General features: G+C 39.4%; 2 protein-coding genes across 4 annotated transcripts; both read left to right on the top strand.

Annotated features, from left to right (window-relative positions):
- Positions 1-3,154: 3,154 nt before the first annotated feature.
- On the top strand, positions 3,155-14,051 carry Osi24 (Protein). 2 transcript variants are annotated; one of them, XM_046620926.2, is made up of 6 exons: positions 3,155-3,477; positions 4,785-4,877; positions 4,984-5,864; positions 6,621-6,794; positions 7,672-7,958; positions 11,483-14,051. In XM_046620926.2, exons 3-6 carry the CDS (start codon positions 5,081-5,083, stop codon positions 11,897-11,899), a joined length of 1,662 nt encoding a protein of 553 aa, XP_046476882.1. In that variant the 5' UTR covers positions 3,155-3,477; positions 4,785-4,877; positions 4,984-5,080; the 3' UTR covers positions 11,900-14,051. The 2 variants fall into 2 exon arrangements, with proteins under 2 accessions (XP_046476882.1, XP_046476900.1); XM_046620944.2 differs by having other exon boundaries at positions 3,161-3,477; positions 6,675-6,794; positions 11,483-14,050.
- A 1,019-nt stretch (positions 14,052-15,070) lies between these two features.
- Positions 15,071-19,133, top strand: Osi2 (DUF1676 domain-containing protein Osi2). 2 transcript variants are annotated; one of them, XM_046620968.2, is made up of 5 exons: positions 15,071-15,226; positions 16,856-16,993; positions 17,422-17,755; positions 18,017-18,210; positions 18,324-19,133. In XM_046620968.2, exons 2-5 carry the CDS (start codon positions 16,876-16,878, stop codon positions 18,689-18,691), a joined length of 1,014 nt encoding a protein of 337 aa, XP_046476924.1. In that variant the 5' UTR covers positions 15,071-15,226; positions 16,856-16,875; the 3' UTR covers positions 18,692-19,133. The 2 variants fall into 2 exon arrangements, with proteins under 2 accessions (XP_046476924.1, XP_046476915.1); XM_046620959.2 differs by lacking the exon at positions 15,071-15,226 and adding an exon at positions 15,777-15,945.
- Positions 19,134-22,837: the final 3,704 nt, after the last annotated feature.

Raw genomic sequence — 22,837 nt, 5'->3', positions numbered from 1 at the left:
TGAGTACAGTGATTTTTTAAACGTACAACTTGACTGATTCTCGTGTGATATTTACTCGTGTAGCGTGTAACATTGTAATATAGATGAAATTTCACGTTATACTTTTTTACAATGTAAAATTTTGATCAAAGAAATGTCGAATACTGTTTGAAATGCGTCAAATAAGTAATAAAGAGAAAGAGAACACTATTTCCTGTCTTGCCTTGCGCTGTGTGCATACCTATAACAGGAAGAACCTACTCGCTTCGTCTTGCATGTCACATACCGTGTATGTACAATGTGTGCGTAGTCTCTGAATTGCCGAGAGTCCTCAATCAGAGGAACCCATTCTGTTAATTCCTACAAAGCCTTGGAATTCCGAGCTGTACTATCCTGTTAGATCTATACATTTCACGTTCACTGACGCATCTGCTAAAATATCTGACCTGGTAACCATTTTTGAGAAGAACGTCTACAGTCTTAGTAACATTCGAATGCCACGACGTGTTCCACTTTAGTCACAATCGCTTGAAATTGGAAATTGGTGAATTAAACGGTATAATCACTACATGAATAACCATGCGCGCACGCAATTTGTCGGATAATATTCTCTGACATGGTTCTCCTCAGATCGATTGCACTCTTGAGAGTCGATGATCGAATAATTCAATTTTCAGACCAACTGCGGTCACAAATAACCGATCCATTCATCATGAATACTCATCGTTGGATCTTCTTGGGGAACCGCCCACACAGTAGACATCACAGACAACGGCCATTTCTCTAACCGGTAACGACGAGCCGGAACACTTATAGGTCAAGGTCATTCTGTGGAGTCGATCGTTCGCTGGTCTCTAACTCGGTTGACCTACTAACAGATTCGACCGGCTGTCAGTCCCACTGAAAACGGTGTGGTCATTCGTGTTTTTCTATTGTACGCATCTCCGCACCTGCGCCGGTGATTGCGTGCATGAGTGAACTTTGCCGATGCAAAAAACAGTTATCGGTTCAACCCGTCCATCGATCCATCGATTCAATATTGTTACCTGTAGGCTGCAGTTTACCGTGATTTCCCCCAATGGATTGGGCACATTTGGTGATATGGTGCTGACCATCGTGTCGTATTTTGCCTCGTTGCGGACTGAAGAGTACTTTATTACCCTCCACTGACTACAGGTACGGATAGTAAAAATTATAATTTGCTCGCATATATATGCCGAGGAATTGCTGGACATTGATGTAATAACTAGCACTCATAAACTTTCTCAACCGTATCAATTGCAGCGGAGGAGTAGGAGGAGCAGACCGACAGACAAGCGGAATTATCATAACGGATTTGAATGTACTTGATACGAATAATGAATAAAACCTAGTCAATTGTTTCAAGGATCTATTTCTCTCGACCCTTTAAAATAGCTAAATACCGCAATGACTAAGGGCCTGACCGAGCCACGTAAGGGGTCGTATCATTCAACCATAAACCGTTTTTGCGGGTAATCAGTTGTAATTTTCGAGCGAATACTTTCGCACCAACTTACCCACGGTGTGTTTGACTGGTGTTAATTATTTTATTTTGTACTGTTTTCACGATTCACGCTCGCGATAAGTGAGCCCAAATCTCGTCACCGCATCTTCTTGAACAATGGACATTTTTATGAAGACGTTACAAGAGAGTCGACCACAGTTCCTTTATTTATATCGAGCTGCATCGGGACTAGAATTATTTTAATTATACATCATATGCGCGGAGAACAGGTCAGGCTAAAAAATACAGTGGAAATTACTGTACAATATTATGTTTGACATTTTGTAATTCATGAAACGTTGTAACCGAGTTGCATGAAGCGGGATACACGCGAAGCTTCAGCATCTCTGTCAAAAGCTATTGTTATAATACCAGAGCCTTTACTCTAAAAACTTGGAAATTCAATTTTAGTTAATCGAAGCTTCTCTTCGTCTTCAATGAAATAGAATTATTCGCTTGGTTAGAATTGTCCTCAGGATATGGTGGCGTGACATCATTCCAAGCAATCTCTGATTCACTCTTCGTCGTATAGTTTGATGAGGTCATTGATCAGTCGAAGTTATCCTGCAACTTAACAGGAGAGGTTGACGACGTTAGAGAACCAGTTTTCCACCACTACTCGGCAGGATACTACAAAGTTGCAGTGCTGGGATATTTGACGCGCTTAATATATTTTCTTAGTCCATAACATCGTCGCCTTCTTACGAAGCAATATATAATTTCGTAATAGTCTGTGGATAGAATTTTTTTTTACCAATTTATGGTTTTTGCTGTACACTTGGTACTTTATGAAACATAACATACGGATCGATATAATTGCAGCCTATTCACAATGTAGAATAAGTTGTATTTATGTTAGGTATGAGCGGTGTAAAGAAGAAATTCAAGGTCAAGTTGACATTCTTTCCATGTCCTTTTTAGAGCTCATGTCACGGTTGTGGACAAATGGGATTCTTCAAATTATGACGCTTCCTTGAAATCTATTGAAGTATTTTGTATACTCCAAATAGGTTATATTTGACCCTACACTGGTGTTCCGTTAGGGATTATAATGAATTATGTACTATGATTAGGGAAGACTCAGGCTATTAACATTGTTATATTGTTAAGGGACTGACTCTAGAATGATTACGATGTAATGCCAGTTACGAAATACACAGTTAATTGCATTTCCAGCCATCAATCTATATAATTGGATAGACAGGTAAGAAGGAAAGTGGAAACGCGTGCCATGTTACACGGCTTTGGTGGGAGTGTAGGTGAATGATGAGTGTCCTTCTTGTTTTCGATACTAATACACGTGAATAGTGGATAACACGATAAGTATATAAAAACACGGGTAGCAATGCAGGAACGAGTCTGTTACAACGCTAATTACCTACAACTTGGACATTGCTGGATCAGGAGGTTTCCAAAATGTGTGCACTTGGGTTCACGCTCATTTCCTTCCATCTCCTCTTACGTTTTAAAGACATCTCTTGAGTTTGGGAGATCTTGAGTCAGGCAACGCCCGAGACACGAATTAACGACGAGTTTGAGATACCTAGGACCTCTTTTCGGGGTTCTCTATTTGGAGGGACAATTATGCGCGTGTGTATGAGCACCCGAGGAACACCGGTGCGCCGGAACAAGTGGAGAACAAACTTGTAGATCCAGCGCTGATGGTGGCTGGCCGGGTAACCCAGATCGGACGTACCGAAGCGTCCAATCCAGTCAATTCCCTGACGCCACTCGCCAGTGCCGCGTCGTCCGCCGAGCATAATCAGCCGATTTTCCAAGCCTTTCGAATCTCAACCGACGACAAAACGTGATCATACGGATTTTTATCAGCTAGCAATAATAACTTAGTTATTATTACTGTTACCGGACTCGCGTGTCATCGAGAAAACCTCACTGACCGGTTCACGGTGCGAGGCATGCACGGTGGAAAAGTGTTCCGTTGCTGCTGAGAGTTCTTCATAAAAACATCATTGGTAAGTACAACATCACGTAAATTCCAAGAAATATGTTTGATTAGCTGAATGATCGGTCTCGCGATTGTCTGATCGGTGTTTAGTCAAAGATCAATTATGTCCACCATGGTTACGTTCGCGGTGTGGTTTCTTTTTATTAACATGTTTGGGCATACTATGCAAGGTGGGTAATTCAGTAGCCAGGTCAGCTTTACCATTTTTTTTCTTTCAACCAATTACTATTCGCATAATATTGCATAGGTACGTGAAAACTATTTGAAGCACCTATTCTAGCCGGGATTATGACGACCTAGAAATACCCAGAAGTTAACAAATGTATCTAATACTGTTCGGTTATTCGGCGGAACAGAAATGAGAATACTCATAATTAATGGTAATTTCGAAAGAATCAAGTGAGAGGTGGTTTGGGCGAGTGCCCCAGAAATAATGCGACCGGCGTTACCGACGTCAAATCGCTGGAGGGCTTGCGGATTCTAGCCTTAACCTCGCCATTGCTTATTCATTAATCGAATTCCGTTTACCACAGGCGATTCAAATTCTGTACGCATTTCTTCTCGTAGCATTCTGAAAAAAAAAAATAAATAAATAAAAACATCTGGCACGAATAACGGCAGTATAAAATGTTTCGTTAATTCAGCGATCACGGTTTGTATAAAGATCGTAAAAATGATCAAAGGGTTAAATATATATTGCGAAGCTGCAGTCTCATTGCTCTAGCGTTTTACGGTTCAATGGACTCATACACCGTGACTGGAACATAAAGAACACGGTAAAAGTAGTAAACGATTGTCGAGTTGAGCTGCATCAAAATAAAAATGATATATGCAATTGGAAAGCTGATCTATTCACTTGCTAATTATACACATGAACTTTGAGACTTTCGGTTACCTTTATTGCTGCCACGTTCAGACGCGAATAATTTTCCACGTCTCTTCTTGCGGCATCATGAACCCTATAATAATCCCCCACTTGACGCGAAAGAAGCTTACTCGCGTTTTTAACCGTCCCCGTCAAATAGTTTGACCGTCAGTTCTTTCCGGTCTTGTGGTTTCCGCTCATTCTTACCAGTACGAAGCTTCCAGTTTATATCATAAGCTATTCCTCGCTAGAATCAAAACGTGTCGCGGAAGTTAACGACCCACGAGGAAGCATCGCCTATACAACATACCAGCCACCATACACTTACTGGTGAAGTCGCTCTTTTGTTTTTTCGGGTTTCTGGGTCGAGCCAGACCGGTTCGCAAGTCCCCCAATTCGATCAGACCTGTTGTTTTTCATTTTGTTTGTTATTTTTCAACCGATTTCAGACAGAGCTCCCTGATACAGAGAACGGTTCCATCAGTTTGGCATTAAATTGCCTGGAGGTGAACAAGGAATTCCCCACAGCACGAGGTTGAGAGGTAAGCAAGAAGCCACTAGTATTCAATCGACAAAAATTTCTCTCGTATCTCTGCGAAATATCTCGGTTATCACGATGTGTATATTTTACTTTTTACCCCATTCAAGATACTGCAGAAGATCTGCCGATCGTAGTTATGCTACAACCCAATTTGGAGGAAAATTAGCTGTTAGTTAATTCGTCAAGGGCGAAATAAAGGGAGGCATGGCATTTCGACTAAGCGTGAGTGTTGTACTGACAGTGGTAGCCCTTCTCGTGAGCGGCCAAGATGCGACCTTGCGCGATTCAAAGGCTTCAATAGAGAGCAGTGTGAAAATTCCAAAGAGCATTAGTTACCAGGATAAACTGGAACAAAACGTAATTCACAATGATCAGTATTTTGCTAATCACAGAGCTGAGGAGACGCCGTCGCCAGAAGATTCTCTTGATGGTGCTTCAGATCACAACGAGTCAGATTTTCATTCCTTACCGTGGAAGCCTTCGAAGTTTGACAGAGATGTATCGGATCTTATTCTTACCGATGTCAAGTCACTGCATGAAAGTGAGGCCACGAGGCTGGGAGCTGAACGTCAGAAGGAGAAGAGCAACATAATGGAAAAAAGTGAATTGGGTGGAGCAGAAACGATCGGTTTATCTGATGATCTTCGGAATTCCCTCCGACGGACGGACAGTTATTTAGGCAAAGAAGAGACAACGATTCAGGATAAAAGTGACAAAAATAATCAGCGCTGCAATAAGACGCTATCAATAGCTTGCCTAGAGGCGGACTTTGGACACTTGATTGAGAAGATGTCCAACTTTGAAGTTTACAACGTCACTGATTTCATTCAGATCGTAAGAAATCCGAGGTCCGTCGAGACGAGTGATGTCCGTGGCAATGAAAACTCGGTCGTCGACAAGGTTTCACGGTATGCCAGGCAGCATGTGTTGAAATTCAAAATGCCGTCCGACGTGTCGTTAGCAAGAGCTTCGCGAACATTTTTTGGTGGTAAGTGTAACACTATAGCAATGGTTGTGGTCGTTGCAAACTTTTGTCAGCCTTAGCCACGCAATATATGTGCAACCTACTCTGTTCCGTGTCTCTGTATATTATTTGTGCATTTGCAACGACCATCCTTGCATGGTGTATAATTAAGTAGTGTAAGGCCGGAAACGGAGGTGGTATAATTAAGATTCATGTAAAAACTTAAGATTCCTGGTTTTGGATGTAACGCGAATGAATCTGATTCATCTTTAACTGGCTCACATATTGGACATCAGGTGTGCACTTGTTAAATAATCAATATTATTATCAAAAAGTAACACATGCCCGCATTCATTCGCACATAACTAAGTAATGTTGTATTGAAACTTGATGGACTTGATGACAAAGCATTGTGTAGCGTTATCAGAAGTTGGTAATATTATCACAATTGGCAAATAGCTTGGGTCCGTATGCCTTAGACTATGGTTACAGGGTTTGAGGTTAAATGGAAATTATGCATTCACACAACATTTTTGACACAATCACATGGACATCTCAAAAACCTCATCAATTTTTGGCGGAATCATTAAAATTTACCCCATGGCTGCACCGCTATAGCTTATCATACGCAAAACCCGGAAAAACTCTTACAACGTTGATCCAAGTACAGGGACAAAGGGAGTGATGGTATGGCGAAACAAATGAATATCGACCTACCTCACGCGGCGCATGGCTTATGGACTAACAGCGGCTATAATTGGCTGGTGTTTCTGCTTTCAGCTTTTTTTCAGGAAAAGAGTTCGTTTTTAACAGGGTTCGGGCTTGGTTTTTTAGCATTTGGCCTCAAAAAGCTCATGATGCCGCTATTCATTGGGATGCAGATCGTTAAGAGCGTTCTCATCGCAATGTTTTTACCCAGCATCATTGGAGCGATCGGCAAGTTCGTCGGCAAAGGCAAGTTCACAACTCTTACACTTATATACTATTAAGTATAATTTGCTAATATTACCTTATTTCGAATGTCTTTTTCATAATTACAAAAATGTTTTGGTGCGGTTATAATTGTTGATACTACATTTTTTTGTCGTTGCATTATTAAATGCGTTTGTTTAGTTTACTACATTTCATCAGTTAGATCCTCAGCATCAATTTATTATTAGGTACACTACCATCAAATTATCGCGAAAGTGAGAGGAAATATCGTATGACTGATAAGAATCAAAAAGAATAGTGACACACATTAGGTTTCTGGTTACAGCAACAAACTTCATTCTTATTTTGTACCCGGTACCTTATTTTTTATCAATAGAAACCGTACATAAATTTCAATCAGAAATTTCTCTTGTATAACCAAATATAGTGTATGCAGTTACGAATGATTTGAGCACTCGAGCTCCCAGAGGTTACAAAAGTTTTTAACCTTTTGTTCGGGAGCGTGACATTCAGCTGCAACCCGTTGTACTAGTAAAAGTTTAGAATTCGATCAGTATCGACGAAGTACTGGGATTTAAAATTCTTCTAACGGTAAAAATATGCTCTCACTTGAATAGTGTCACTGAGACTTAACGAGTTGCTATTCAATTGATTATTCAATAGGTTCTAGAGAATTTACATAAATGCGAAATTCAAAATACACCTTAGAAATTGATTCATCTCAAGCCTTTCTAATCTCTTGCATTATTACAATTATAATAGCATTATAACATTTCATGCAAATAAATCTTGCATCGATTCGTTAGAACGTATGTGAAATAAACTTCCATCCATCGAAGGGTCGATCTAATCAAGCGATTGTTTTCCAGAAATCTAAAATATCTCTGCTCTGTTCTAGGCGTGTCAACCTTCTCGCAGGTATCACAGACACCCACAAATCAACCAGAAGAGAGCTTCGAGTTCAAGGATAATGCGGACATCTACAATGCTGACTACATGAACAATCAGCCGATAGGAACATTGCCAGCATCGGCGATGTACAGTCATCCGAGTGTGCTGCAGAGCGAGACCCAGTACATGGGTATTCCCGGAGCAAATCAGAGAATATCGTATGGCAACGCTTTGTCGGATAATTACTACTCAAGGAATTCAATGCAGGGGACTACCAAGCGGCAAGATTACAAGGTAATTTGAGTTACTATCATCACGACGATTCTACAGGTTAGATTTGACCATTATCTCGTTATAGCTCAATTTTGTCAAACGAAGGCTGTAATTTTGTCTGGTCATGGACTGTATTCTTCACAGAGCACGCCTGTGTTGAGAGTTCAATTTTACTCGTAACAGATAGTTAATATGTATATAGCTAGTAAAAACCGTCCAAATTATTATAGTTTTTTTTTTTGTTTCGTTTCGCGTATCGTATGTTTTGGAAGAAAATTATAACGATGGAGATTGTATGCTCTAGTTATGGGCGACGTTCTGTACTCCGTTCAACGAGCATATTGGTTCATTGTAAGTTCTACTCGGCGACTGTGTGGTATTTTTTGCACCGACTGACTACTCTCAATCGGTCGGCGGCCACTTCACTCGCGATATTTAACGGCCAACTAACTCGCGATAATTGCTGTAAGTGGCACGAAAGTGTCGCTGATTGAAATTTCAGGTGAAACGTAACGCCGCAGCGTTCACCTTTAGAATCATTTGACCACAAAATTCATCATTTCCGTTTAAATTTCAATCGACTAGCGACGCGGTGGGTGAATATTTCATCTTCAATTTCCGCGGATCTGCGGGATCAAAGTCATGGACATTGAGATTATGCCGGTCCGAGGCTAATTAGCGATGCTCGAAAAGTTCAAGACCGAGCATCGCGGCACGTCGTTGTATTGAAGTGGGACACTTTCCCTAATAAAAGTGGGCAGCGGTTCAATCACTCGAATGGCCCGACGTACTCCGCAATTCAATCGCAGACACATCCTCGAGAATTTACCGGTCGAGCCCCCACTGGTTCTTTAATATCAATTCAGTTACTTCTTTACGTATTCACAGTCACCGTCACTCGAGTCGTATCCGGGTGTCCACGACGGATGTTTTCGTACCGTAATATGCTACTGAAACGAAAATTCCTTCCGCGTTAAAGTTTTTCTTCATCGCAGTCACCCCGGCAGTTACGTTCATGGTCAAATGTTTCTTGAACGTTAACGAAGGTTTGATACATGTTGCCAGGATGTTTGAGCTGGTGATTTTCACTCGCTTGGTATTTAGGTCATCTTGGGTCCATGTATAAAACTTCAGTCGATGCGCACCCCTTCACTGTGGGCGCTGCCTGACGATACTTGGAATCTGGAGAAAAAAAAAAACACGTGTCAACGGACTGGGAACCGGTTTTGTCTGTAAGGCCTGCTGCATCTCTCAGGTGTAGGGCCAAGTATTTTCTGGCAAACCTAATTTCACGGCAGGACGCGGGTTACTGTAGGACCCGAGATCGTTCCGCTCACGACGCGACGCTTGAAGCGAGTCATGTAATTTTTAGACTCTGTTAAAATGTGCAATAAACATCGCCTTACTCGCCTGATGTTTAATCGTACGCCATGCTCAGCAAATGGATGCTAGGACACGCTCGTTGGTGAGCAATTTTGAGGCACGCGTGCATTAACTATGACCGTCTTTGGCATTTAGACCCGTTTTCAACAGGTGGTGAATTCTGAACATTTCGGTAGTTTTGATGGTATTGGGTTTACAAGAAGTAAACAGTTTTCGTTATCTAGATAAATCCGATGTTAGTGGTTCATGCATTATTAACACAGACTTGTAAGACTTCAAGAATACATCATTTTCATTTTACAACAGTATATATACATATTAGGATGGTCCAAAAAAATGGACTGTATTTTTTCTTCCAAAGTCACACGCTTAATAGTTGAAGGAAGAGAAAATGAGACGCATGTTATAAATTGAGCCCTCAATGTTAATATTTAGCGATTCCTAAACGCAATTTTCCATTTCATTAATACCCGAAAATAATTTTTGTTATTTCTGAATCTTGTAGCTCAGTAACGAGGCATTGTACACAAACGTCCGATGTATATTTTTGTATGGAATTCAATGTTTTACAAAAAAGGTCATCAATAATTTTTTGGCAACTCGACTCTTTCAAAAGTTATTTAAGGTTAAAGTTGCAATCTTGTAAAAATTCGCTTTTTTCGAGATTAACAGCGAAAATACGAGACTTATTACTAAATGTTGTGGGTTTTTTCTTGTAAAGCATTCTAACCACTATAAAATCATGCGATTCAATTAATTTCAAACTTCAGAAAATTTATTTTGTAATTATTACAAGGAACAATATGTAATACATATGATTCTACTTTAAAAGCAGCTTTTTTTTAGCAAAGAATAAATTTGCTTTGGTTGAAAATGAATTGAATGACATGATTTTATAGCGGATCAAATTATCTACGAAAGGTTCACATTATTTTGTGATAAGTCTAGTATTTTCGCTGTTAATCTCGAAAAAAGCGAATTTTCACATGATTTCAACTTTAACCTTGAATAACTTTTGAACGAGTCGAGTTTTCAAAAAATTATTGATAACCTTTTTTGTAGAACATTGAATTTCATACAAAAACATGTATCGGGGATTTGTGTAAATTATCTCGTTACTGACATGAGATACATTGAAGTACTTGTCTATGACAGTCACTGTCGGATCGGGACGATCGTCAAATTTGACATGTTTAATATTAGTGAGTGGGAAGAATTAAAGAGCAAAAAAATTTTGTCGAATGTGGCAAGTTGATTTGCGCATTACGTATACATGTTTCTGCGAATAACTATACATACATTTACTGAAAAGAAAGATTTACCTTTCACTTTTCGGTGTTTCATAGTGTATTTCTTTGATATGTACGAATTCGTAAAGTCTTCACGTATTTGTATCACAAATCATCACCTCTTCAACGCATGTCCGGTTTCTGCAAAGCTGAAGCGTTTATAACTAAATGCGAGCTTCAAACATTGGAATCAAGGATTTTTTGGGATGGTTAAAGCCTCCACTGAATAACGGAAGATATCTTCAACTCGTAACCGAATTTCCAGCCCAATGTCAGAGTAAAAGAGACGTCATATTTCTTGAATTCTGTCTTGTTACTCGATTGCTGAGCTAGCCTGAGGATTTGACTAATTTTACTAAAAACAGTTGATTAATCCTCTTGACCTTCATGGGCCGGTTTAAGAAATTTTTGCTCAGGTGCGTTCCGAGATCAAACCCTTATTAAATAAAATGTTTTTATCTTTGCTTCTGTAATTTAAAGAACTCGAAAGTTACTGAACCGATCCAACTTAAAATATAATCAGTTCTGAGTTAAGAAGCACTTCGTTGATTGAGACCAAAATCGTAAAAATCGGTTAATTCGTTGTCGAGATTATCATCAGAAAAAAATTGATCACGAACGCACCTAGAAATCCATCTGAAAACGGTCGGAGCTGATGTTTAGACCTCAAATCGTGGAGATATCATGAAAATTGAACTTTTTATTTCTGGGATAATCATAATAACTTGCACTTTTGGACGAGCAAAAAACTAAAGAAATGATTCATTGTAAGACCAACCGTGCGTTTCGATATGAAGTTATAATTCTGTGACATTATATCAACTGTTGACTCAAGTGAGTTATAAATTATTTTTATTTGAAATTTGTTTGCAGGTTTTCCACGAGATTCCCACAAGTTCTCTTCTACTGACAAACTACGATCCATTTTATTCACCGCTTCTGTCAAGACTGGATGCTGTCTTCAGTAGATTGGGGCATTCTACCGAACCGTGCAGGGAGTACGCGATTTGTGCGATGTACAGAAGTCCGGCACGATACGCGCCGTACTCAAACCTCGTTTCAGCCCAGCTCTCGAAGGAATTGAACGAGCTGCGGAAACCGACATCAGACAACCCGGATGTCTTGAGGTTCTTCAAATACATGAAAGCGGCAAAAGACGGCCAGGATGGAATTGTGTGCGAAGAAGTTTACACGGAATGCGCAAGCCGAGGAAGTTCTTCGGGGCAAAATCAAGCTATGCTTGCCACGTATCAGGATATAAACAAGCTAGTCCAAGCTCGAAAAATATAACCGACTCGCAGTCATGCGTAACACATAGGATGTAGATGATGTATGTAGAAAGCAGGAAAAATATGTGGAACAGGTGTGTTTCATTGAATTTAATTTTATCCGCGTTCCTTGGTCACACTTTGAGCAGTGCGGTTTACTCAATGGGTTTACGGATCTCTCATAATCAGAGAAGTCTGAAACTACAAGGAGAATTTCGTGTTAGCTAGACGTGTTCGTGACTCACACCATCTTCCTTTTCGTCTCTTTTTATTAGCACGTCGTAGAGCTACTTAACATGTCACCGAAAGAAAATCTGTTGTAGCTTTTACTTACGGCTGGATTATCGATTGCTCCAGTGAGCAAACTGAAAACGCTGCTTTCCTTGAGATTATCGTCAAGCTACAGAGACCCCGCTAATTGGAGGCGAAAAATTTGTGAACTCTAAAAGTGGAAACGAAAATCCACATTGCCAAATTCTTTGGTTACACAATCAGTAGGAATCTAGCAAAAACTATAAATCAAATTGCAGTTTCCATACCATTCGATTATGTGGACTATTTTCAAATTTGCTCAAGAAATTATCAGTCAAAAATGAATATATAAGGGCCATACAAAATGTGGATATGGCTCTAGTCAAGATTCCAGGAAGAGCTTCTAAAAGCTCGATTATATTCTTTCAAATAGTATGATTTTCTCGTGCAAAACAGAGAAGAAAGTATCGTCAAAAGAATTTTTTTGATATTCATTTGATCCGAGCACATTCAAAACATCTTCAAAACATTCAAAAGATTTTTGATGAGGGTTACTGGAAAATGTATCAACGTAAATTGTTTTAAACGCTGTGTTCAATTATACAAGCAACAGTTTTGTAGATAATATTCTTTACTGCGGCCGCCAGCTATTAGTAAAATATGAAAATCCGCGTATTCTGTCAGTTTTCGATGCTTCACCTGTTATAAATTAGAAGAAGAAATTGAAGATGATTATATATAGCCAGAGAAGGGTATAAGATCGATCAGACACGGGATATCATTCACGTATTTTCTTTAAATAGTATGTACATTGAGTTAAAGGTGAGTGAGGTTGGCGATTTCTGATAAGAGTGAAGTTTACCGTATGCGCCAATGTAATTACACGAGTCAGATATCGCTCATCCACATGCGTGACACATGTATTTTGTCCAACACCTGTGAAGGAAAGCTTGATTTGAGAAGTAAAAAAATGTAATATAATAATTTTAAAAAAAGTAGATCAAGCGCAATCAAGAGGTCCAAAGGTGTAGGCCCGGTTTCATGAAACCTAACCTAAACGCGCAAGCTTCAGGTTGAACAATGACGTCACTGGTGATGCGTAAAGTCCATGCGCAAAATGTTGTTATCGGGAACTTCGCATGCGCCAAGAAAGCCCTAGTGTGTAAGATTGAGAATTTCAGTCAATTACATGCGCCAGCGTCGTTTTACAGTTCCGTTTAAAAATTGGGCACCCCACACACGCTTCACAGACTTCGAAAATACTAGCTTTCCAAGAATGTGCTGGAAGAAAGATATTTCCATTTATTTTTTCGCGGATGTACAAAGGCCAGTGATCTGAGAATGTATTGTATTGAACATTTTCCAATCATGTCCCACACCTGTTCCAATTTGGTAGCTTATAGGTGTCGCCTTGCCACAGTCCATAATCAGCCAAAATAACGGTGTTCAAGAAGAAGAAAGCGTTGGACGGTGACGGAATAACCCTCGATTGCTTGTGCCCAGTTTGGAATAACATTGTCAGAAAGGAAGATTATATTTTATCTTTGCGATCAGTGGCTACTTGACTTTCGTTGAAAGTGATTTACCAAATCAGGGTAATCATAGCAATCAATATACGTAATTATGTAGAAAAAGATAGACTACATCACGTGTTCAAAAATCACACGAATGACGTGTCATGAAAATGTTTTAGATTAATTTGTCCATATTTATTTTATTTATTTGTAACATAATACGCATAACTATATTTATATCTATCTTAAGACACATTACAAACCATAGATCGATGATAGTTTTCAGAGTGTGAAGTGAAATTCTGTATTAATATTTAATACGTATACTGCGAGCGGATGTACTATATTTTGTTTGATAGCAAAATATGTAATATATATATGTATATGAAGTGTACGAATAAAAAAAATCTTTTTTCACTAAAATCATCTTATATATTTGGTTCAGTTTATTTTCGTACAACTGTTTACCGTATAATCTCACGAGAGTTATTCTACGAAGATATCGCATCCGTTATATAAACAATGCTGTTACTGCTCTGCCCCGTTTTGCAAGTGGGCGCTTCAGGTCCGGTAGAAAGTAGCTGCCAATTGCCGTCGCCTACCACACAACGCAGTTAAGTTAGTTACAGCATATTTAGTCATCGATTTCAAATACGTGAATCTGCGAGAAGATCCGGCGCCAATACTGATGCAGTGATGAAAACAGGTTACAAAACGTATTACAGAACATCTACTCAGAAACCCAAACTATTGTTAAGACACGAGTTCCGCAGAACGTACTGAACTGGAGGTGGAAAAATGTTTACAATTCGTCTAACGTATTGTCCGAAAGTAAAATAACAATTTTTCTCCCACACTGTTTAAACATATGCACGTATAACAATTACATAGGTAATATATATAGTTGATACTTGGAAGATCACGACTGCCACCACAAACTCGAAAGTTGAATGCTAACATATACAGATATAGTCTGCCGGGTGCAGCAAGGTCATGAACCTTTCTTTTCCGACCGCACTTACGTGCGAGTGTGAGTCTCACTGAGTCACTGTACTTTCGAATTACCACTTCTAAGGTGATTCAGGGCTTCGTGAAGAACTGAAATTTGTAAATCAACCAAGCAGCTGAGAATCCGGGTGCGAGGATTAATGGCTCGAAACACCTCTGGTTATATCCTCGATGGTTCATTTAATTGCACTTAGGTTAGGCTGGATGCTGGTAGCAAAAGAAATGCGGAAGAAGTTGCGATTGGGCCACATGATGCATCTTGACGTCGGATAAACATCTTCGAAGCCAGTGGGCGTGGAGTTCCGATCCTGCATCCGGTGTGATCACTTTCACTTTCGATTTTGCGCTTTTTGTTTCATAATACCCCACGTGGCTGCCTACCAGGACCTGGAGTCTCATATATATCCTCGGAATACGTGAAGGACAGTCAATTCGCTCTTGTAGGTGTCTTCCGAAGGGTCCCAAGTTCTTGGATCGAACAATGAGTGCGATCTAAGCGTTTTTACGGAAAGTGTCAAAGTTTCAAGTTAATTCCTGGGTGTACCGTATTCATTTGGAGGGTGCTCCGTCGCTTGGTAAGTGGTTTCGCTTGTCAGTGCATGTTACCACAACGTGTTATTTTTCCTTTACATTATTTAATGGAACTAAATACATAACTGCAGATATTTATCATTGTATGTCGTACGGTACGTACAGAAAGTTGATCTGCATATCTACGTTCTATGACGATTCTTAAACATGGTACAATTGTTTGACTCGTTTGGGCGGTTACTTTAGATGGAAGTATAGGTACGTCAAAATACACGATGGAATCTAAAAATCGGCGTGTGGCATTTAAGGTCTAAATAAACAGATCAATAAAACGGTTGTTGAAGTATCGTTTCACATAGTGTTACAAGTAGCAAGAAATTAGTAAATATTGACATTTCCATTTATCATCCGATCATTACTGGCCGTAATATTCGTTGCCTTACCTAGTATGTCAAAAATTCGTGGGTCTGGGTTGAACTCGAAACGGGTTTAGTTCAAAATAATCATGTCATTCCACGATACCAGTAAACTTGATAAAGAAGACCGGCATTAAAATTCTGAGCTGGTGTTGGACCGTTCATATAACGGAACTCTGTAGTCGTACCGGGATCCTCGACAGTCGCTGGTGGACCGTACTGAACTATAATACACAATCCGTCAGACTAATGTTGAGATCCTATTCCACGGATATGAATCACTACGTTTGTGAAAATTCCTCTGGGATGTTGTGCGTATAGTGGTGTTAGTGCCAGAGTCATATTTGGTAAGTCGTCCCTGTAGTTACCGTTTTACTTTCCAAGTGTCATACTACTTAAGAAACGTGAATAAACATTTTCCGGAACTTTCGATGGCACATTTGTATTCGGATATTCGGAACTGTATAATTTTTGTTCTTTCTTATTTCGGATTTTTTACGATGCTAGTCACATTCAGATATTCCGATAGCTCTTTCGAATCCTGAGGCATAATCAAGTCATGTGCATTTATGTGATGTTTATTGCTATTAATTTCTCCTTTATTTTCTGGCAATATTCTCGCTTTTTAATGAAATCAGTTGAATAGATTGAGCGAGACACCAATGGAAGTGGGATTTATACAACAGTTAGTAGACACTTTTTTCACTGATGAGATATGAACTTTGTACTCTATACGGATGCTTACATAGCATCACAAGAAATATTGTTTTTAGCCGATTGTGCAAACAAATTTGCTCGTGATGCGTTAAGATCTTTTTCAAGACTAGGTAACCTTTGAAAATTTTGCATACAGACGAAAGCCTAATCACAATAATAAACATGGAAAATCAATAAGTGTTATGTATTATCCCTGCACAAAGTAGGGCAAGAATAACGTTTGAGAGATTAAAGGTAACCTAAAATACCTGTCTAAAAAATCACATTTTCGAACAATATCCCACGTGAAACACTCTTAAATCGGATATTTCCATCTCGGTGGTGAGAACATGACAAGAAACATGTAAAGGTACACACATAAGTTCGTAATAGTAAAATGTGCATTTGATAATATACCGCGTTTAATCGAGTTGAAACTATTTGCGTAAGTCTGTGCCGTATTGAATACCTGCAATGGACGAGGGACAATGTCTAAACTTGAATGTCGGAGATGCAGCGTGGTTCAAACAGTTTTTAATGATAGTGTACGTTCATTTACAGTTGAAACATTACCTTCTGAGATGATGAAGCCACGATTATTACTGTTGGTAAGCTGTGCCGTGGCGGTTTCCTACGGACAGTCGAGCGGGAGGGTCAGCTTTGGAGATTCAGATTCCCAGCCTCGACAGAGTCAGGATGGTAAGTTGACCTCATCGTATGTAGACTGCTAGGTTTTATCTTACCGACCGAGGATCTAAGGATTCTATCGGTACCTCATCGTACACATTGAATGAAGATTGTTAACAGCCAGCTTAACGTGATCTATTGAAACTGAGTTCAGATATATTGTAATGTAGCAAGTCAGTAAATAAAGAGAAGAGCGTTACTTCGTGCCTGCGACTACTTTTCATCGGCTTTAAAACAATATTTATGATCAGGCTGTCTTGAATTATTTGCAAGTAATGTAACGTATCATTTGGCAATATAGTAGCTCAAACATCCGGCCAGCTAATGCACTTTACGTTATATTTCACAACAAGTAGTAGATTATATAAATTGTAAAATGGTGTGGATGAATTACAGTCGTTTGGTTTAATCCCGTTTGATGACAAATTGGATTCCTTTAGGACCGCAGTTCCAGCAGTTTCAAACTCAGGGCCCTGCAGGTCCTCCCGTATTTCCGCAAGGGCGTCCAAATGGAACGCGACAGGGCAAGGATCTCTTGGACTGGATAGGCCTGGGCGCAGGGCCGAACGTGGATCCATTTCTGGCTAGGACCAACACTGCTTGTCTGAATGGTGATCTCGCCGAATGTTTCAAGTCCAGAGCGCTGAATTCTTTGTCAGAGTTCTTTGACCAGCAAGAATATAACCTGAACGGCAACGTCAGGGTCGTTAGGATGTCGAGGGACGTTGTACGCGAGGTTAGCCGTCAACCGTACGAGTTCTCCAGTGCTCCCAGGTATAATAAATCCTTTATCAGCTAGGGATGGTATAGTTCACATAGAATTGGATGTACTTGAGTAAACAGCAATTCGGAATTTAGCATGTGAACTGCAATTGAGTTTCATCTCAGCATTGCTAACTTTAGCATTTGCTCTTTGGTAGTCTTTGGTAGTTTATGCTTGACAAGAATTTCAAGCTAGAGCAATGTATCGGTCCCGTAATTCACGTGAACTTATGCGTGCCGTCTTTATCAAACCTATCTTCCTGCATTTTACAGGAGCGAAGAGAGTGAGTGGGATCAACTGGTGAAATTTGCTGCCAGAAAGGCCGAGAAGTTCGTGAAGACCGTTGCGTTCGAGGTTGAAATACCAAGTGAAGCTGTTGGAGAGAACGAGGTATATGCACCCAGGTTCTTGGACGAGATTGCTGATGAGATTGACACAATTGAAAACAAGAAGGACACTCATTTCTGTAAGTACTCTATGGATGCCAAACCCCACTTCTGGTAGCTACTTAAATCATTTTACGACAGGATGTTTGACTGATAACGGAACATAAAAAATTGGTATTCTAATTTCTTCCAGCTCGAATCCGGCTAAAGAAGTTGTTGATTCCCATGCTGATCATCTTAAAGTTGTTCAAATTGAAGTTACTGCTCTTCTTACCTTTGATTCTGGGCTTGGCCTCGTTCAAGAAGTTCTTGGGCTTCATAGCGATTGTTATACCAGGCCTAATAGGATTTTTCAAGCTCTGCAAACCTCAGGTGCAAAACTATCACCCTCCAGTGTATAGCCAAAGTGGCGTGGGATTTCCGTATTACAAAGAGAATGCCAATAACTACAATCACAATGATTATCATGAAAATGATTACCATGGCCATCAGGGAGGACCGCCGGTATCATTCGGTCAAGATCTCGCTTATCAAGGTTATAACGGAGAGTATGGTAAATAGACCGTGTCCTGAGGTCAACTCAAAGAATATTCATGAGAAAGTTATATTCAGTGCCAAGGACCCGAATTGTAGTACGTGATTAGGCAAACTTTAAAGATTATTGTGCAAACGTAAGTGTTATTGCCTCGACTTGGTACTGTGACTCAGTTTACGTAAGAAAAATGTAGAAACGTTGACCGGTAAAGCCATACCTCACTCCACCAAGTCATTGGCTTCTCATGTTTTTTGTTAGCATTCATCTTCATTTTCAATTTAATTTATATTTTACTCCGTTTAATATTAATTTACAAGTAATGTCAAGACTGCCGATGCCTACACAAGTACATAAGTAGGTATTAATAAGCCTTAATTTCTGAAATTGATTAGAATAATCCACGGGATGTTAGTCATCTCTCTGTATTTATGTGTATATTAATTATCAATAAATATCTGTATATAATATTTCTTACACAAATGGGGAAAAAGTTCTTCTTATCGTTGCTGCACTTACAATTAACAGGTCCTCCTTCTACCGTTGAATTTATTTTTTCGTTTCAGTCTCAGTCTGACTCGTTTCGTTACGTTATTTTCTAATTGTTCATAAACTTAAGGAGTTTGGAAAATATTATCGAGTATGGTTGACTCGAGCTCGTAAGTTAATTGACTATTTCTTGGTCTTAGTTATTTGGATGCCCAATTATTATGGACGTATAAAATACACGTAGTTCTCATCAGTACCTCAGTAAAAATTGCGCCTTCGCACTAATCACTGCCATAAAATCATCGCATTCGAAACGTGATGTATCCTCTGTAAGCTCATCTGGGCCGTCTTTATAGCTCATACCTAACTATGATCAAGAGTGTTCACCCTATCATTTATTGGAACGCTAAATTAAAAACCTGTGAATCACATATTTATATGTACCCAAAATGGCATTTAGACCTGACAAGTACATAGATGTTTAGAAACTGTGTTTTTTTCATGCAATTCGATCAATGATGATTCATTCAATTGCTCAGATCCAGTTCGAAGGTAACCGAGTGTTCAGATATCAAATCACGTTGAAAATCGTTGTGTTTTGACGTTGAAGTTTTTGTAACCGATTTGAGTCCAGAGACTTTGCAATACCATTTCGCTGTCAAATATTCATTTTAGAGGAATTGTCGAATGAAGTAGTAACAACAATTGAGAGGATGCGGACTCTTATGAAAGACAATCCGATTATAGGTATAAATCAGCGAAGTACGATTCAATCGTATTATGCGATAAATGATAATTTCCAACACTAGCTGACGATTTCCATTAGGAGAAAGAAGAAGAGAAAAAAGTATGCGTAATGAATCTAACCGGTCAGCGGGATGCTGTGTACGATTTCTTACCGGAGTCCCGAGAAATGAACCAAACAAACCTGTTGACCAGGTGCCCTCGTTTGTGAAAACAGGAAACGTCACGATGTTGTTTCATTTGATTCCGATTAAAGAGATTCCATTACCGCCTATGTAGCGCTTTCGCAGAGAGAAATTCGTTATATTTCGCTCTCCTAATAACGAATCAGCATTTCGCGTAATTCTTCAGTAATTGTTATGTAAAAGTAAGAAAAATTGTCGTTTCTCACTGTGCGCCTGTACTGCCAGCATCTTTGTACCACCTACCGTAACTACCTACCAATGAGAATTTAGGCAGGCCACAACTGCGCATAGCTCCTTCGGCTGAAATGCTCATTTCATATTATAATGTAACGGTGCCAAGCTATACAACAATCAGACGAGCATGAAATCGTGGCACATTCCTTGCGGTGGGCTCGTATCGACCTTGTGCGATGATCGAGGTCACACACATAGAACACGATGCATTGATCGCCCACAATATCTCGTGCGTGCATAGATATATACAGTTTGCCAGCAGATCAAACGGTAGAAAATTACTCTAGCTAGAAACGCAATGGAAAGTAGGTACCTGGAGAAGCAGCGCCTTTACGTACACCTGGAGACACGAAACTGTCGTGCTTTATTTTATATGTGGCTACGAGTTGACCTGTTGATAGTGGATGTCGCGTTGGGGCTGCTATGTAATTCACAACTTCTGTAATTGTCGCAATTCATATTCCAGAGGAAAGTCGTCTCAATCTGTAGCACGCATTCGTCGTTATGCTTGAACCTATCCACACGTGAAACGATCTTTACCAATATGGTGCATAATTGCTTGGCGCGAAAACGCGACCGTGACCGTCATGATCAATTTCATGAATGGTCCGGATCAAGTGCCACTCCACCAGTCACTACTATATCTCATGCTCTGTCTCGATTTCGCATACTTACTCCCAGATGGTAACTATAATTTAAGGCTTCGAAACCTGTTAAAGCAGTATAGCCTTGACCGAATGCCCTCTTCCTGCATTGTCGTATATCGTGCATTTACCAGACTAGGAAGTGGCGGGCCCTCCCCTCTTCCTCTTATAAGACGTATCCGCGGAATGCAGTACCTATGTACAAATTATACGATTTGACATTTATCGTTCTGTTACGAAATCATCAAACCTGAAAATCTGTCTTTTATTTCAATGCAGTGAGCACCGACGATACTCAGAGTTCCCGTAGAGTCACGGAAGGTATCGAGAACTATTGATAAGAATCACAGTAAAACAATGTCAGTGTCTATCGCATTCTGAAGCGGAAAATCATGTGTTTTGTGATCATACAGAATATTTGGATAGGGATTTTAATTTTTTTTTTACTTGGCGAACATCTTTTATGCTAATCAAGGCCATAAACAATTTGTTTGAGCAACTACGATGCCACATTATATTTTCCAATTCACTGCTCTATTAAATAGTATGACGATTTCTGATCTGTTTGATCATTCCGTGATCCAATGATTCAATCCTCATATCATATCAAGTTGAATGATATTTCTTCAGATGAAACCAATAATTCACACGAAGTAAGTTCGTTTTGTGGAGTAAATACTTTTTCCCTCATTCGGGCAGTTATCAAGACTACTTATTGAGTTAAGAAAAGCACAAAAGATCATCCCATGTCCCGAACACTTTCGCATCCAAGCGAATCTCACGAGTTGTGGTTGACTCTGTTATTTGTTATTTTGAAAACAAGTCGTAATTAAGAAATATCTCACCGAAATTTGTTAATATAACTCCTTTAACTAGGGCAGAAGACCTAAATGGTTTCCAACTATCAGATCAACATTGCCTTAGCTTTGTTCGTTGCTATGAACTCTTAGTATTAATGCGACAATGAGGATCATACCAATGCGTTCACTATAGTGATTCGGCATAGATTTCCATTCGTAAGTGAATTAGTGAATTCTAGGCCTGACATGTAGTGGAAATCTAATTTCTTTGCAAGATAGAAAGAAATATTGTATTTTACGTTCATGTGCTCAATGTAAAAATTTTGTATATTGTATATGAACTTAACAAAAAACAAAACAATGAAGTTAGAACGTCGTCTTGAAACGATGTCGAATTCGAGGTAGCTTGTGAATCCGTTCACAGAATGTGTGGATCAAAAGAGCTGAATGGCAACGGGACTCGCGATCGCCACTGTTGACTTTCGCCAATTAACAAATAGCAGCCGAAAGTGTTTCCAGATTCGCTAAGCCCCAGATAAATGATTCAGCATTCGTTAGCCCCGGGATGTTATGATTAGCAGCGTTGCAAGTTGAGTAACGATGATTTTTTATGCGATGTGGTATCCAATTAATTTTAAAAACAAATCAGATGATATCTCGTATTACAGTAGTGTTCAATGATTTTGCGAATTTGCAATACAATAAACATAATTTTAGCTTCCCGATGAAGCATGGAAGATATCGATGTAAGTTCCATACGTGACTTATGGTTGATGTATACACAACTCATGTTGCTCATACCTGCTTGTGAGATACTTATTATTGAATTGTTTACCTAGGCTATGATGTTTTGAAGCGGCATTTTTAACGTGGATAGAAGAGTGCACAGAAAAAATTTCGTTCCATGTACGGGATTCGTATGAGGTTTGCTTTGAACTGAAAAATTTATGTGGATCGATGAGTTCACGGACAAATACATCCCATATCTTGTTCACCGAGACTTCAGTTTACAGGGTTTCATTTTTCGTAATGTATTTAAGTTTACATAAATATATGCGACTGATTTCTTCTGCCGATTT

This window comes from Neodiprion pinetum, chromosome 1, assembly GCF_021155775.2.
Source record: "Neodiprion pinetum isolate iyNeoPine1 chromosome 1, iyNeoPine1.2, whole genome shotgun sequence".
Taxonomy (NCBI): domain Eukaryota; kingdom Metazoa; phylum Arthropoda; class Insecta; order Hymenoptera; family Diprionidae; genus Neodiprion; species Neodiprion pinetum.
Note: the sequence above shows the minus strand (reverse complement) of the source record. Positions and strands in the feature narration are given on the sequence as shown.

Excerpts from the sequence above, each read along its gene's own strand:
- Osi24 (XM_046620926.2), top strand. The coding sequence starts at position 5,081 with ATGGCATTTCGACTAAGCGTGAGTGTTGTACTGACAGTGGTAGCCCTT. Across the intron at positions 5,865-6,620 it reads TTCGCGAACATTTTTTGGTG|CTTTTTTTCAGGAAAAGAGT; the intron begins GTAAGTGTAACA and ends TTCTGCTTTCAG. Across the intron at positions 7,959-11,482 it reads CCAAGCGGCAAGATTACAAG|GTTTTCCACGAGATTCCCAC; the intron begins GTAATTTGAGTT and ends ATTTGTTTGCAG.
- Osi2 (XM_046620968.2), top strand. The coding sequence starts at position 16,876 with ATGATGAAGCCACGATTATTACTGTTGGTAAGCTGTGCCGTGGCGGTT. Across the intron at positions 16,994-17,421 it reads GCCTCGACAGAGTCAGGATG|GACCGCAGTTCCAGCAGTTT; the intron begins GTAAGTTGACCT and ends GGATTCCTTTAG. Across the intron at positions 17,756-18,016 it reads GAGTTCTCCAGTGCTCCCAG|GAGCGAAGAGAGTGAGTGGG; the intron begins GTATAATAAATC and ends TGCATTTTACAG.